Here is a 13,945-nt window from a genome sequence, read left to right on the forward strand (position 1 = left end):
ACCGCCAATGTGTCATCCCCTCAAGCAGTAAACATAGGACCTTCACATCTGTGTAGCCCGTGTGCAGCAAAGAAAATCCAACTCGCTCAATGTCCATGTTAAAATTTTCCAAAAACATGTTTTATAATTTATTTGCGGATGTTTAAAAAGTACAATATCCACCGAACAAAAAATTCAAATCATAAATAGAATAATTATGTGCAACATCAACCAAATTGCAATCCAGCAACCTATAAAGTCTTCAAACATCCCCCCCCCCTCAATCCCAAACTGAATTTAATCCCCATTTTCCCTGAAGCCCGGAGTCCGAACTGAGATGGGTTTCCAACATTGCTGGCCACGCCATGCCCCATGTGACCATTCTTAACATAATGGCCTCTTGTTTTAATATGAAAAAAATCTTTGTACTCTGGGCAATCCCAAACAGGTTAAAACGACGAACTCTTTCTCAAACAACAACGTGCATCGACATGGCGTTTTTTTAATGTTAAGACAAAACCCACGCGTTTCACCAGAAGAATCTAAAATGACCGTCAAGGCGGAAAGGAGATTAGGACGGGTAAAGAAAGGCTTTCTCGGGGCAGGACGGTCGTGCAGTGGTTAGCACTGCTGCCTCACGGCGCCGAGGACCCGGGTTGGATCCCGGCCCCGGGTCACTGTCCGTGTGGAGTTTCCACATTTTCCCCGTTGTCTGCGTGGGTCTCGCCCCCACAACCCAACAAGGTGTGCCGGGTAGGGTGAATTGGCCCTTAATTGGAAAAAAAATTGCGTACTCTATTTATAAAAAAAAAGAAAGGCTCACTCAAAGACATGGGCTTTGAGAAAAAAAAAGGTTGTTACGATGGATGGAGAAGTGCAGAGGAGCTCTGAAAGACAGGATCGGAACCGACCAAAGGCCTGAAAGAAGGAGGCGCAACACAAAGAAGTTTGGAATAGGAGCTCAGCGGATGGGGAGTAAACTGAGGGCGAAGGATGTGGATAAGGTAAGCTTGTAAAGAGTAGAGGGAAATCAGGAGTTGGGGTCAGGCAAAGAGAGATGGACAAAGAACCTGCAAAGAGTACCATTATTCTGCTTCTATCGATATATCACTGCTAGGAAAGGATAAAAGCCAAATTTCAATTAAATCTTTGGAACAGAAAGCAAGAATAAATATACATCTATATTTTTTTGATGTTCCCTTTCTTAAATTATTGGTTTGATATTTCTCTCTCGTTTCTGAGGGGCCATTACAGAAAATGTTTGATTTCAACCCCACTCCTCCCACCCCCCACAACAAATGAACTGTCAAGCGGACGTGTGGCCCCCTTCTGTGGGGCTTGGGTTTGAAGTCAAGGAACCAGGGTTCCTTTACGCTCTGTATACCTCTGGGTCTTCAGTATCCTCGGAACCAAAATCCAGCGAAAGACAACACACTCGCTCTGCAAGGAGGAGCTAGTTACCAGGTTCCCTTGTCTATAGGAGCTGAATGGGTAAAATAACTTTAAAAAAACCTCAAATCAGCTTTTGTCGCTCCCATACTCATTGGAGTACCATCAATGTGAGACAGGCACACTTCAACATTGGGAGAAAGCTTCACCACCACTTTTCTACAACAAAGCCATCAATCCAAAACATTAACTCTTGTTTCTCTCCCCACGGATGATGCACGACCGACTCAATAATTCCAGCATTCCCTCTTTCCGCCTACTGCCTCACTAGTACATCCTGAGGCAGATGTAATCTTCACTTCTATGCAAAATAGCACCTTTGGCAAAATGGAGTGTTCCTGGATGCTTCACAGGATCGTTATGAAACCAAATTTGACACTGAGCCACGTGGGAGATATTAGGGGAGATGGCCAGAAGCTTGCTCAAAGAGGAATATTTTGAGAAGCGGTCTTAAAGGGAGAGAAGTAGAGAGGCCAAGAGGGTTAGGGAGGGAATGCCAGAGCTTTGGGTCCCAGGCAGCTGCATTTGTGGTCGCCAGTGGCGACGCAATCACAATTCGAGCAGAGCAGTGCAAATATTACAGAGGAGTTTTAGGCTGGAGGAGATGGACGGTCGGGGAGGGACAAGGTCATGGAGGTTTTGAAAATGAGGATGAGAATTTTAAAAACAAGGCGCCGCTTGACCAGGAGCCAGTGTAGGTCAGTGAGCACGGCGGGGGTGCGCGGGGTGGGGGTGGAACAGGGCTCGGTGCGAGAGAGGGCAGCAGTAGTTTGGATAACCTCATGTTTACAGAGGGCGGACTGCACAAAGTGCATCAGGTGCAGGGGTAAGAAGGTATAGGTATATATAAGAAGGGTTTCAGTAGCAGAAGGGCCAGCAGGAATAAGAGGCTGGGCAATGCTGACGAGGTGGAAACTGACAGCCTCAAACATACTTGTACTGCTAGTTCAGTGTTGTTTGCCCAGGACAAGGAAGTTGAAATGCCAAAATTTCACAAGAGGTGTCCATTGGCTGAGTTACCTTATCCAATTATTTGCATTCGGCTACCACACCCAGGTGACACTGACACTGCGTACTAACCCAGTGCTAAAGAAAATCTTATTCAATACCCCAAAGCAAAGGATAAGTCTATAACCAATTTGCAGCTGCCAAGGAACAAAAGACCCCTCACATTCGCAGGAGCTGATCGCTCAATAGACCATTGACAGTGTCATTATGGCAGTGTACAGTTGGGTAGGGCATTACAATCAGTACCTGTATAGTTCAGCACCAGCAGGGTTTCTACTTTATGCTGATTTAATATGTTAACATCTATTTTTTATTACTGGGCATTCTGGAATCTTTAGCTGTGCTCTGTGGATTATATTCCACAGGTTTTGCCTACATACCCACAAAAACTGAATGCCAGTGGTCTTACAATTGAACCACATTCAAATTGAGAACTTAGAATTATTTCACATTTTTTAAAAAAGGTATAAAAGTGTTTGTGTTTTGGAGAAAGAAAGACATTTAAAGCCATACCTTCAGCACGAAGAGTAATTAATTTTCAGGTATAAATTAGCTTGATAATATACTCCCTTAAATATATACAGAATTATAAAGCAGCAATGACTCCAATTCACTGCTACATTAGCTGCTCTCTTTCCTTGTATGGGCAAAGGGAGAAAATAACATAAAGCCACTTAATGTGTACAGTACAACTCATTTTGCTTTGCCTTTTTTTTAACAGTACTTTAAATCATTGTAAACACATATTACTTAAAGCAACAAAAGAACCAGGTCTTCAATTCCCCATTCCAGGAGATTTCTCTTTTTTTTAAAAAAGAGATATTCATTGTCTTCCATGAGGTACTCCTGGGGTGAACAGCAGGCTCCTTTCTACCTCGGAGACCCTCTCAATCAGTGCAGATCCCCACGTCCAATTGACGTCTCCTGAGTGTTCCGTGGACTACACTTCTTCTCCTCTGTCAAAAGAGCAGTCCTCTTCGTGTGTCACCAAAGTAAGTCTGTGGAACTGCACTGGTGTATTGTGCATTGGAGCTCTCGTGCAAAGGACACAAAGGCCGTGCTCAGGGCTCTTAAAGCGATATATGCAAAACACCCTCGATTCAACTGACACTGGCACCACACCTTTTCAAAAGGTTGAACAATTGGGTGATATAGATGGCCAATAAGTAGCATATTTATATTTTTGGCTAGCCTTTTGGTAAGATGACCAGCAAATGCTTTTGGAGGAGATGCCACAACGGGTCAAGACCTAAGGGGTGATTTCGGGGTGGGGGGGGGGGAAGAAGGAATATTATACAATGAGTCCACAATTAACAGTACAAAGTAGGAGTCCAATACGGTGGAAAGGAAGGATTCATAGCATGGCAAAGACCATGGATTGAGAGAGGTAAAGTATAAGCAATATCCAGCATCTTTCAACAGGCCGAGAATCAGTGTAGGGTTTGGGTCTCCATCGCTTGCAACTGCTGCTCTAACCAAGCCACTACTCCAGTTCTGTTGGAGGCCCTCGCCAGGTCCAATGGGGTTTGCCCACTGGAATTCTTGTGCAGGATGCTTGACATTGGAGCCAAGTACTGGACAAGGTCCAAGTAGCCCTCCTGGGCAGCCAGGTGTATGGGGAGGGAGCCCGTGGCGTCCTTGATGTTCACGTCTGCCTTGTATTTCGTCAGGACCATCATGGTATCCAAGAAACCACTCCGGGCCACGTCATGTGCCGGAGTGAAGCCCCATTTATCCTGAGCATTGGGCTTTGCCCCGTTCTTCAGCAGTTCCTCCGCGACCAATGTGCTGCCCAGCATCATCACCTGGAACGAGGAGACAAAAAGCAGGGGTTAGGACACGGAGTTGAACCAAGGACTCACCAGCATTATGAGATTCGCCAGCGAAATCACTCCGGCCATCGATCGAGTGTGCTGTGTACAGGAGGCACTGCAAAATCTCACCAAGGCATCTTCAACAGTGTCACCCAAGCCTACGACCTCCACCACAATGAAGGGTAAGAATAGCTGGCACACGTCAATACCATCATTCCAACTTGGACATAGTCTCATCGTCACTGGGTCAAAATCCTGATGCTTCCTGCCTCCTTCACCACGCACACTATAGTATCAAGGGCAATTAGGGATGGGTAATAAATGCCAGCCTTGCCAGCAACACCCACGTTGCCAAAAATGAATGATGAAATGGACACAGCAGGTCAAGATGAAATTAATTTATTTTTATTTTAAACAAATAGATCTCGTGTCACAATTCTCACAGTGAGTCAGAGGATGTGTTGAATTATCAAAGAACAAAGAAATGTACAGCACAGGAACAGGCCCTTCGGCCCTCCAAGCCCATGCCGACCATGCTGCCTGACTAAACTACAATCTTCTACATTTCCTGGATCCGTATCCCTCTATTCCCATCCTATTCATGTATTTGTCAAGATGCCCCTTAAATGTCACTATCGTCCCTGCTTCCACCACCTCCTCCGGCAGCGAGTTCCAGGCACCCACTACCCTCTGTGTAAAAAAAACTTGCCTCGTACATCTCCTCTAAACCTTGCCCCTCGCATCTTAAACCTATGCCCCCTAGTAATTGACCCCTCTACCCTGGGGAAAAGCCTCTGACTATCCACTCTGTCTATGCCCCTCATAATTTTGTAGACCTCTATCAGGTCGCCCCTCAACCTCCGTCGTTCCAGTGAGAACAAACCGAGTTTATTCAACCTCTCCTTAGATAGCTAATGCCCTACATACCAGGCAACATCCTGGTAAATCTCTTCTGTACCCTCTCTAAAGCCTCCACATTCTTCTGGTAGTGTGGTGACCAGAATTGAACACTATACTCCAAGTGTGGCCTAACTAAGGTTCTATACAGCTGCAACATTACTTGCCAATTCTTAAACTCAATGCCCCGGCCAATGAAGGCAAGCATGCCGTATGCCTTCTTGACTACCTCCTCCAGCTGTGTTGCCCCTTTCAGTGACCTGTGGACCTGTACACCTAGATCTCTCTGACTTTCAATACTCTTGAGGATTCTACCATTCACTGTATAATCACTATATCATTGAGCTGTTTTTCCAAAGTGGATATAATGTTTGGGTCCCGATTGTACACAGACTAAATAAATCAAATACTACTTTTGGAATCTATAACTGTGTGTTTTGGGGGATTGAATTCCACAACTTTCTCCATTTTTCTGGGAAAATTATAAATGAGTGACCCTTTTATAGATCTATTCCGTGATCTATGTACAAGCATTGTTATCCCCCATCATTTGAGTAAGTGAAGAATACACATATGAACAGAAGTTGGCCATTCTGCCCCTCGAGCATGTTCTGCCACTCAATTAGACAGCGGCTTTTCAGTATCACAGTAAGATGGTCAACAATATGATTCACCAATTGTAGGTAGAGGTTTGGGGAAGTGAGAGGGGGAGATTGGCATGGGATGGGGGGGGGGGGGGGGGCAAGCCGGGTGGGTAGTTGTGGGCTTTGGTGGCTTGGGGATGGGGCTACAGGGGCTTCACAGCATAGGATTCTGTTTTGATATTGCAACACTGTGGAGCGGAAGCTAATTGGATGCAGCCAAAGGATTAGCTCAGTGGTGGATTCCTGCAGGAATTGGGCAGGGAACTGGGGAAATAGCTATAACTGGCAGATTACTTCCCATTTAAATTAGCAGACAGAGGTGAAAATAAAGTGTGTGGGAGGAGGTGTCGGTGGGAAGGTATCACACGTTAGCAACCATGGTTTGTTACTTTTGAAGGAATCTTTGTATACATTCAATTTGATTTATTTTTGTGATCAGATTCTGGACATGTTTCTGTGTGCCCGACGATCTCTGTCTGTCTCACAGCTGTAGAATAATGTAAACATTCTAATCATGTATCTCTCTGTCTCTCCCACAGCTGCAAGGAGATGCAGACATCGCAATTACTGCCTACCCCCATGATTGTTATTCATTTGGCTCCATAACAGGCCCTGGGGCGCTAGGCCGGAATGAAGTCTCGCACGGGAATTCAGACACTTGGGAATTATTTTTTTAAATCCTCTGCAGTAGCTAAAAGCGGCCCCCATTATAAAGCATTGATAGGCTTTCAGAGACTAGTTCTGGAGTCTAGACTTTGGTGCTTTACAACTGTCAGTGATACGGCATCCTCTAGACGACAGTGTATTAACAATCTCAGCCCGGGGGGGGGGGCACAGTGTGAGGCCTGGTTAAAGGGGGACTGGATGAGTTGTATGGATGGCACGGTATCACAGTGGTTAGCACTGTCGCTTCACAGCACCAGGCTCCCAGGTTCGATTCCCGGCTTGGGTCTCTGTGCGCATTCTCCCGGTGTCTGTGTGGGCTTCCTCCGGGCGCTCCGGTTTCCTCCCACAAGTCTCAAAAGATGTGCTTGTTAGGTGAATTGGACATTCTGAATTCTCCCTCAGAGTACCCGAACAGGCGCCGGAGTGTGGCGACTAGGGGATTTTCAGTCGCTTCATTGCAGTGTTAATGTAAGCCAACTTGTGACACAAATAAAGATCATTATTGTTATTAAGAGGCTTGGGTACAGAACGTAGGACTTGGGAGCAGGACTCGGCCACGCATTTCTTTGAGCCTGCTCCGCCACTCAATAAGATTGTGGCTGACCTGGTTGTGGTCTCGACTCTGCTTTTCCGTCGGCCCCCACCCCCCGTAATCCTCAACACCCTTGTCAAACAAAAATCTGTCTTAATTCTCCAAGAATAAATTGAATGATTCTTTCCCCCCCCCCAGTGCTTTCTAGGGAGGAGAATGCCACAGACTAACAACCTCTTCGAGAGAAAGAAAATCTCATCTCTGTCTTAAATGGTCGACCCCTTATTCTTAAACTGCGTCCCCATGTCTCTCCTACAAGTGGAAACACTCGCCCGACATCTACCCTACAAACTCCCCTCAGGATATTACATAGTCCCATCAGGATATTACATGTTTCATTAAGATACCTTCAATATTAAGGCTGTTGTGTGAAATTAGGAACACAGGAGTAGGCCATTCGGCTCTTCGGTGAGATCACAGTGTGGTTGTGGTCTCAGTTCCACTTTCCTGTCTGCGCCTACTGGGAAAATATTGGGAAATGATTCATCAGGAAAGAACTCTGCCAGCAAAGGGTGATAGAGGTTAGGAGCTCGCAAATCGCTCCGTCAATTGTTAATTTGGGAGGGGCAGAATGGTGGCGCAGTGGTTAGCACTGCTGCTGCCTCACACCGCCGAGGCCCCAGGTTCGATCTAGACCCCGGGTCATTATCCGTGCGGAGTTTGCAAATTCTCCCTGTGTCTGCGTGGGTCTCACCCCCACAACCCAAAAAAAGATGAGCGGGGTAGGTGGATTGGCCACGCTAAATTGCCCCTTTAATTTGGGGGGGGGGGAATAATTGGGTGCTGTAAAATTTTTTTTTTAATTGTTAATTTTAAAACGGAGACTGATAGATTGTGTTAACCAAAGGGATATGCGACAAAGGCTGAACAATGGAGATAGCAGAAGATCAGCCATGATTCTATTGAATGGTAGGACAGATTCCAGGGGTTAAATAATCGTCTCCTCCGACTCCCCACTCCTCCAAGATTATGGAAACATCGGAAAGGCCAGCTGATGCACTTAATAAAATGGTAGCCATCCAAAATATGGGAATACATCAATGACCCCCCCCCAAAAAAAGTGTATCTGCTTGTTGAGGGGGGGGGGGGGGGAGAGGTACAAATAGTTTAACAGCCACAGGCGGGTTCTGAAGTAGCCAAGCTCACCGGGATTGGCAGCACAGATCGCCCCAGCTTCCCGTTCGAGTGCCCCTCGCCCACCATCACCCGCTGAGGTGAAGGGTCCGGAGCTGGACTGTGATCTAATCTGGGCTCACACGGCCCTGGGTGCGGGCAGCCGCTCTGAAATGCCACTCAGCACGGATGCCGCAGAAGAAAAGCTTTCTGTGAATGGATGGCAATAACCCCCCACCCCCCACCCCGTGCCCCGCTTCTAGTTTCAACCCCATAGTTTACTGTTTTAAATGAGCGGGGTTGTGGAAACCACAGGTTTAAAATGAGCTGAATAAATAGCCATTCTGCAGAGCAGCCTGTGACCGCCCTAGATATTCCCAACTTCAGGCTCCGCCCTTGTAGTAAAGTAAACGCAGTGAGTGGCATACTTCACAATGGTTGTTGTCCCTTTCGCTTTGTGCATTTCGTCCCTAAACCCCGAAAACGGCCAGATCCTTTTCTGGCTCTGTCGCTACCACCGATCTGATCCCTCTCCGATCTGCCAAGGTTGCCACTTCAGGCACACGCACACATACACAACGTTTGGGTGTGTGTGTAAAAGTTTCGGGAGGCAGACAAGATGTCAAGCGGCTTTTCAAAAGCGGATCTTCCAACATCGGTTCAGCCCGGGGCTTCTCCCTTCATTCACGGACTCCCCACCCACCTCAATGGGGGGGGGGGGGGGGGGGGTTCACAGACCAAATAATTGCACCCTTTTTGACAACCTTGTCCCAGAACAGGTTAAAAGCTATCAGTGGCAGGTTTAACAGGCTGACACATCTCTCTCCCCCAAAACACACACACCCAAAAACAAGAAGCATCGCAGTTCAGAGAGAAATTTAAGCAGGTTCCCAATGTCCACGCACATCAGGAATTATTAATTCGGCGCGTTCCGCAATGCAGAGCTTTGACATTTTGAGAAACGGTCAACAACACACAGAGAGGGGTGGGCTAGGTCGATTTAACGCCGAAAGGGTTTATCATTATTATTAGCCCTCTTTTATGGGGGGGGGGGGGGAGCACAACGCAAGTCTTGAGATCCAGTGAGCAAGCGGCGTTTGAATTGATCTTTCAAGAGATAGAGGGGTGTGTGGAGCACCAACCTGCAGTGCGGTTTGGTCGTATTTATTCACCGCATTGGCGTTCACCTTCTCCTCGACCAGCAGACGCTTCACCTCCTGCCAGTCCCCCCGCACGGCCGCCTTGGTCAGCTTGTCCCCGTCCAGAACGTTTTTGCCCATGCTTGTGTTTTCTTTGACCCGCTGACCTGCCCGGGTGCTGAGCTAGATTCTGCCGCTGCGGAGACCGCAGAAACTGACTCTCCAGCCGGGCTGCCTACCGCCGGTTGATTGACAGGCGCCGCCGCCAATCAGGCCGGGGGGTGGGGCAGCGAATTGAAACACAACGTTCGGAGGCCGGGCGCCCGGGCCAATCGGGCCGCGAGTGAGGAGCGAAAGCCCCTGACGTCAGCTCTTTGTGACGTCGTCTGTTTTTGTTACTTTGCCCCGTCCCTCCTTCCTTCCTCAAGGTCCACAGAGGGAGTGAGAAAAGTAGCTCCCTTTCGCCAACAACCTCTACGTGCACGGGTAACCCGGCAAGGCAACATCGCTCGCTGACTCGCATTCGGCCACTTTATCACAAAAGATAATTCTTTCTCACCTGCCACCTCAGCTGAGGGATCCATAACCAGAGGGCATAGATTTTATTTTTCTCTTTTTTTAAAATTTGGAGTACCCAATTATTTTTTTTAATTAAGGGGCAATTTAGCATGGCCAATCCTCCTACCCTGCACATCTTTGGGTTGTGGGGGTGAAACTCGCGCAGACACGGGGAGAATGTGCAAACTCCACACGGACAGTGACCCAGGGCCGGGGTTCGAACCTCAGCACCGTAGGCAACAATGCTAACCATTGTGCTACCCCAAGGCCATAGATTTAAGGTCAGGGGTAAGGGGATGTGAGTGAGGGGAAAATGTTAGTTGGGGTTACTGGGTTACGCGGATAGGGTGGAGGTGCTGGCTTAAGTAGGGTGCTCTTTCCAAGGATAAAAGCAAATTACTGCGGATGCTGGAATCTGAAACCAAAAAGAAAATGCTGGAAAATCTCAGCAGGTCTGGCAGCATCTGTAGGGAGAGAAAAAAGCTAACGTTTTGAGTCCAGATGACCTTGGCTTTGACAAAGGGTCATCTGGACTTGAAACGTTAGCTCTTTTCTCTCCCTACAGATGCTGCCAGACATGCTCTTTCCAAGGGCCGGTGCAGACTCGATGGGCCGAATGGCCTTCTGCACTGTAAATTCTATGAAAACCTTTTCCACCCAGAGGGTGGTGGGAATCTGGAACTCGCGGCCTCAAAGGGTGGTACGTAGGAATTAGAAGCAGAAGCAGGCAATTCAGCCCCCTGCGAGCCGTCTCCGCCATTCAACCATTCATTCATGGCCGATCTCTTCCCGGTCTCAAATCCACCTCCCACCCGTCGCCCATATCAATGGTAGAGGTGGGAAGCCTCGCAACATTTAAGACAAGGGCTCAAAATGCCGCAGTACGCCAACCTACGTACGGGCCAAGTGCTGGAAAATGGGTTGAGAGTAAAGACGTGCTTGGTGGCCGGCGCAGACATGATGGGCCAAAGGGCCTCTTTCCGTGCTGTAATAGCTCTATGGCTCTCTTACGTGTTTGATTGTGAATCCAGCCCTCATCCCCATCCCACAAGATCACCCGTCCCCATTTTGATCTTGTGTCTACATTCATAGAGGCACTTCTGAAATTCACAAGGAAATTAAATCACCCCGACACTTGCTGGGCATCCTTCCCCTCAGATTGTGCTGAATTTCTTGTTTTCGTTTTTTTAACTTAAGGTTGAATTGAAAACAAAGTGCTGGATAAACTTGGCAGGTCTGGCAGCGCCCGTGGAGAGAGAAACAAAGAGTTAACATTTCTAGTCCAATATGACTCTTAAATTTCCATTGTGACTCTTCTGTGTTTCTCTCTCCCTCTCTCTCCACAGATGCTGCCAGACCTGCTGAGTTTTTACAGTAAGAAGTCTTACAACACCAGGTTAAAGTCCAACAGGTTTGTTTCGATATCACTAGCTTTCAGAGCGCTGCTCCTTCCTCAGGTGAATGAAGAGGTCTGTTCCAGAAACATATATATAGACAAATTCAAAGATGCCAGATGATTAAATCTTTACAGAGTTTTTACAGGGCTTTCTGTTTTTATTTCGAAGTTCCAGCATCTGCAGTATTTTGCTTTTAACGCTCCACTGGTTGGGGACCGGAGGAGGTTATTCATGAAGGCCCCGCCTTCTCAATCTTGCCCCTCACCTGAGGTGTGGTGACCCTCAGGTTAAATCACCACCAGTCAGCTCCCACCCTCAAAGGGGAAAGAAGCCTATGGTCATCTGGGACTATGGCGACTTTAATTTATCTGGTTGGGGACTGCCACTTTTAGCATCTGTAAGAGTTGAAATTTGTGGTGTTAGGAAGTCAACATATTTTTTTTCATTATTTTTACATCTATTCACAGTCTGCAATTGTTAAAATGGCAGGGACGCTTCAGATGCGCAGACCATTAGGTTAATTGATAACAACCCCTAATAATTACAACCAGGTTAAAGGGACAGTTCTGTGCTGAACGACTCCCCAGCATATCCCTGTGGTTTGGGATGAGTGGGGGAACAAGTGTCAATTGGAAGAACACATAATACTGGACAATCTCAACAGATCTGCCAGCATCCGTGGAGAGAGAAGCGAGCTAACGTTTCGCGTCCGGATAATTCGAATAAGTTTTGGTTCACAATGATAAATTTATGTGGTGTAAATCAGGCGTTAAGACCCTCAAATAACTCCAAAAGGAAGGAAATCGAGACCCAGTTGGCTGGACATTTGATTAGCAAAGGAACCGAAGCTTAAGCAAGAGAGCAAAGGCATATCAGTCTAATGATGAAATTGTGGTGTTAAAAAAAACCCCATCAGGTTCGCTAACGTCCTTTCGGGAAGGAAATCTGCCATCTTTACCTGGTCTGGCCTACACATGTGACTCCGGGCCCACAGCAATGTGGTTGACTCTCCAATGCCCTCTGAGATAGAGGGCAGTTAGGGTCGGGCTGTAAATGCCAAGACTGGCAGTCGCCTTGCTTCCTGCAATTTGTGGTATAAATATGCCATTTTCCAATGGCTCGATCGCACACTGACACCACTCCAGTACAATACAAGGAAACATTGATACTCTGCGTGTTGTTGAGCTACTTGTATCTAATTTTAAGTGCTTTGGAAACGAGTAGTTTCTGCTATTAGCGTTCGCTCGTGAAAATATAGACTTGAGCCCCACCTCCAGGATTTGAGCCAAAATAATGCAGACTGGCTCGGGGGGAGGGGAAGGGGCAGGGGGTTGCATTAGGGAGGAATGAAGCCCAAGAGCCGAGGGCATGAGAGAGAGTTTTACATTGGAGATGTCACTCACAGCACTGGAGCGACATCAACTGCTGATTCATTTCGTGCCTGTTTACGAGTTTGTTATTCAGCGCAAACTGCACTTGTCCACACAAAACCACACATGTTTACAGTGCGGAATGAGGTCATTCAGTCCATTATGTCTAAGACCTTCCCAAAGCGAAGAATGCCCCAATCTCTCTCCCGCCCCGCCCCCCCCCCCCAAATCCAAAGAATACATTTAAATACATCCATAACGAATCTTGAGTTTCCCTGTGTTTCAAACATCGAATTCCAATTTGTGATCCTTCTTGGTTGAATAGTCCACTGTGCAAAGATGCTTTACCTAACATCTCTAGCCCTCTTGGGGAGCCCCTCAGCACTCCCTCCCCCAGCCAGGGGAACCCCCGCCCCCTCCCTCCAACATTATAACCAAATGTTTCAATTGTTTTAAAACTGTTCAATCTCTCTCTCTGGCCAAGTGGGAACAGTCCCAGTTCCCTCCTCAACCCTTGGCCATCCTGGTGAGTCGAAAGGCTCCTCTGCCTCTTGAGAGCCACCTTTCTGACCAATCTCTCGCCTCTACCCCAGCCCATATTCTTCGATGTGCCAATGCTGTGTCTGACTGTGCCCCTGTGAAGCTTCTAGGGGACATTTGCTCTACTCTGTGTCCTGGTTTTCAAACCCACAATTATGTCAGCCCTTTAGGGACCCGTGCACGCTTTTTCAATGTAATTCTGGTGTGTGCCTGTGAAGTTAGGAGTTACAAACACACTTATTTTTTTCAGCTCGCAGTGAAACTCCCAGTGTCTGCCTGACCAATGTAACCTTGGTTGAAGTTACTTAGCCTTCAAGTGCACAGACCTTTTTTGGCTGCAAGTACAATCTACGGGACATTAAAAACAAAGCAATGCCTTCTTGTACCAGGATGTGGTAGCTGTACTTTTATGAATGGCATTGCCAGGTTAGCCATTCAGTATTTAGACATCCGCACTCCCTTCCTGTTATTGACACTGCGGGTGCTGTTGCTACGGACGCAGTGTGGAAGACACTCATTAACAAATGGGGGTAAATAATCTGTGCGGTCAGTTCTCCTTGTAGTTAAACGCAGACGGCTCAGCCTTCGGAGTAAGTACGTTATACAGTGCATAAATTTGCTTATAATGACATTCTATTCCTTTGGCACATAATCCATGTTGATTGCATGTTAATTTCCGGGGACCGCCATGCTTAACAGTAACTTCGGATGTCCATGTATTTTTTGTTGAAAAACAGGGTCTCCGCCCACTCCCATCAAGGTTATTTTTGTGGCTGCAA

General features: G+C 47.2%; 2 protein-coding genes across 4 annotated transcripts in view; one reads left to right on the top strand and one right to left on the bottom strand.

The window, feature by feature from the left end:
* The window catches only part of LOC140403246 (uncharacterized), a 125,330-nt gene that overhangs the window by 4,216 nt on the left and 107,169 nt on the right, over positions 1-13,945 (top strand). Inside the window, exons 2-3 of one of the 3 annotated variants that reach the window (XM_072491013.1) lie at positions 11,206-11,270; positions 13,417-13,756. The exons of 1 other annotated variant lie outside the window; for it this stretch is intronic. The gene's annotated coding sequence lies outside the window, so the exon portion shown is untranslated. The remainder of the gene's footprint in view (positions 1-11,205; positions 11,271-13,416; positions 13,757-13,945) is intronic. One more of the 3 variants, XM_072491014.1, reaches the window with a different exon arrangement.
* Positions 93-9,556, bottom strand: LOC140403251 (cyclin-dependent kinase 4 inhibitor D-like). Its single transcript, XM_072491022.1, has 2 exons — positions 9,305-9,556; positions 93-4,241 (listed from the first exon to the last, which is right to left on the bottom strand). Exons 1-2 carry the CDS (start codon positions 9,440-9,442, stop codon positions 3,867-3,869), a joined length of 513 nt encoding a protein of 170 aa, XP_072347123.1. The 5' UTR covers positions 9,443-9,556; the 3' UTR covers positions 93-3,866.

This window comes from Scyliorhinus torazame, chromosome 27 (assembly GCF_047496885.1).
Source record: "Scyliorhinus torazame isolate Kashiwa2021f chromosome 27, sScyTor2.1, whole genome shotgun sequence".
NCBI lineage: Eukaryota > Metazoa > Chordata > Chondrichthyes > Carcharhiniformes > Scyliorhinidae > Scyliorhinus > Scyliorhinus torazame.

What these genes read in the sequence shown, in the direction of transcription:
- LOC140403251 (XM_072491022.1), bottom strand. Translation starts at nt 9,442, where the DNA reads ATGGGCAAAAACGTTCTGGACGGGGACAAGCTGACCAAGGCGGCCGTG. An exon ending in ACGACCAAACCGCACTGCAG is followed by an intron (nt 4,242 to 9,304) that starts GTTGGTGCTCCA and finishes TCCTCGTTCCAG; the next exon opens with GTGATGATGCTGGGCAGCAC.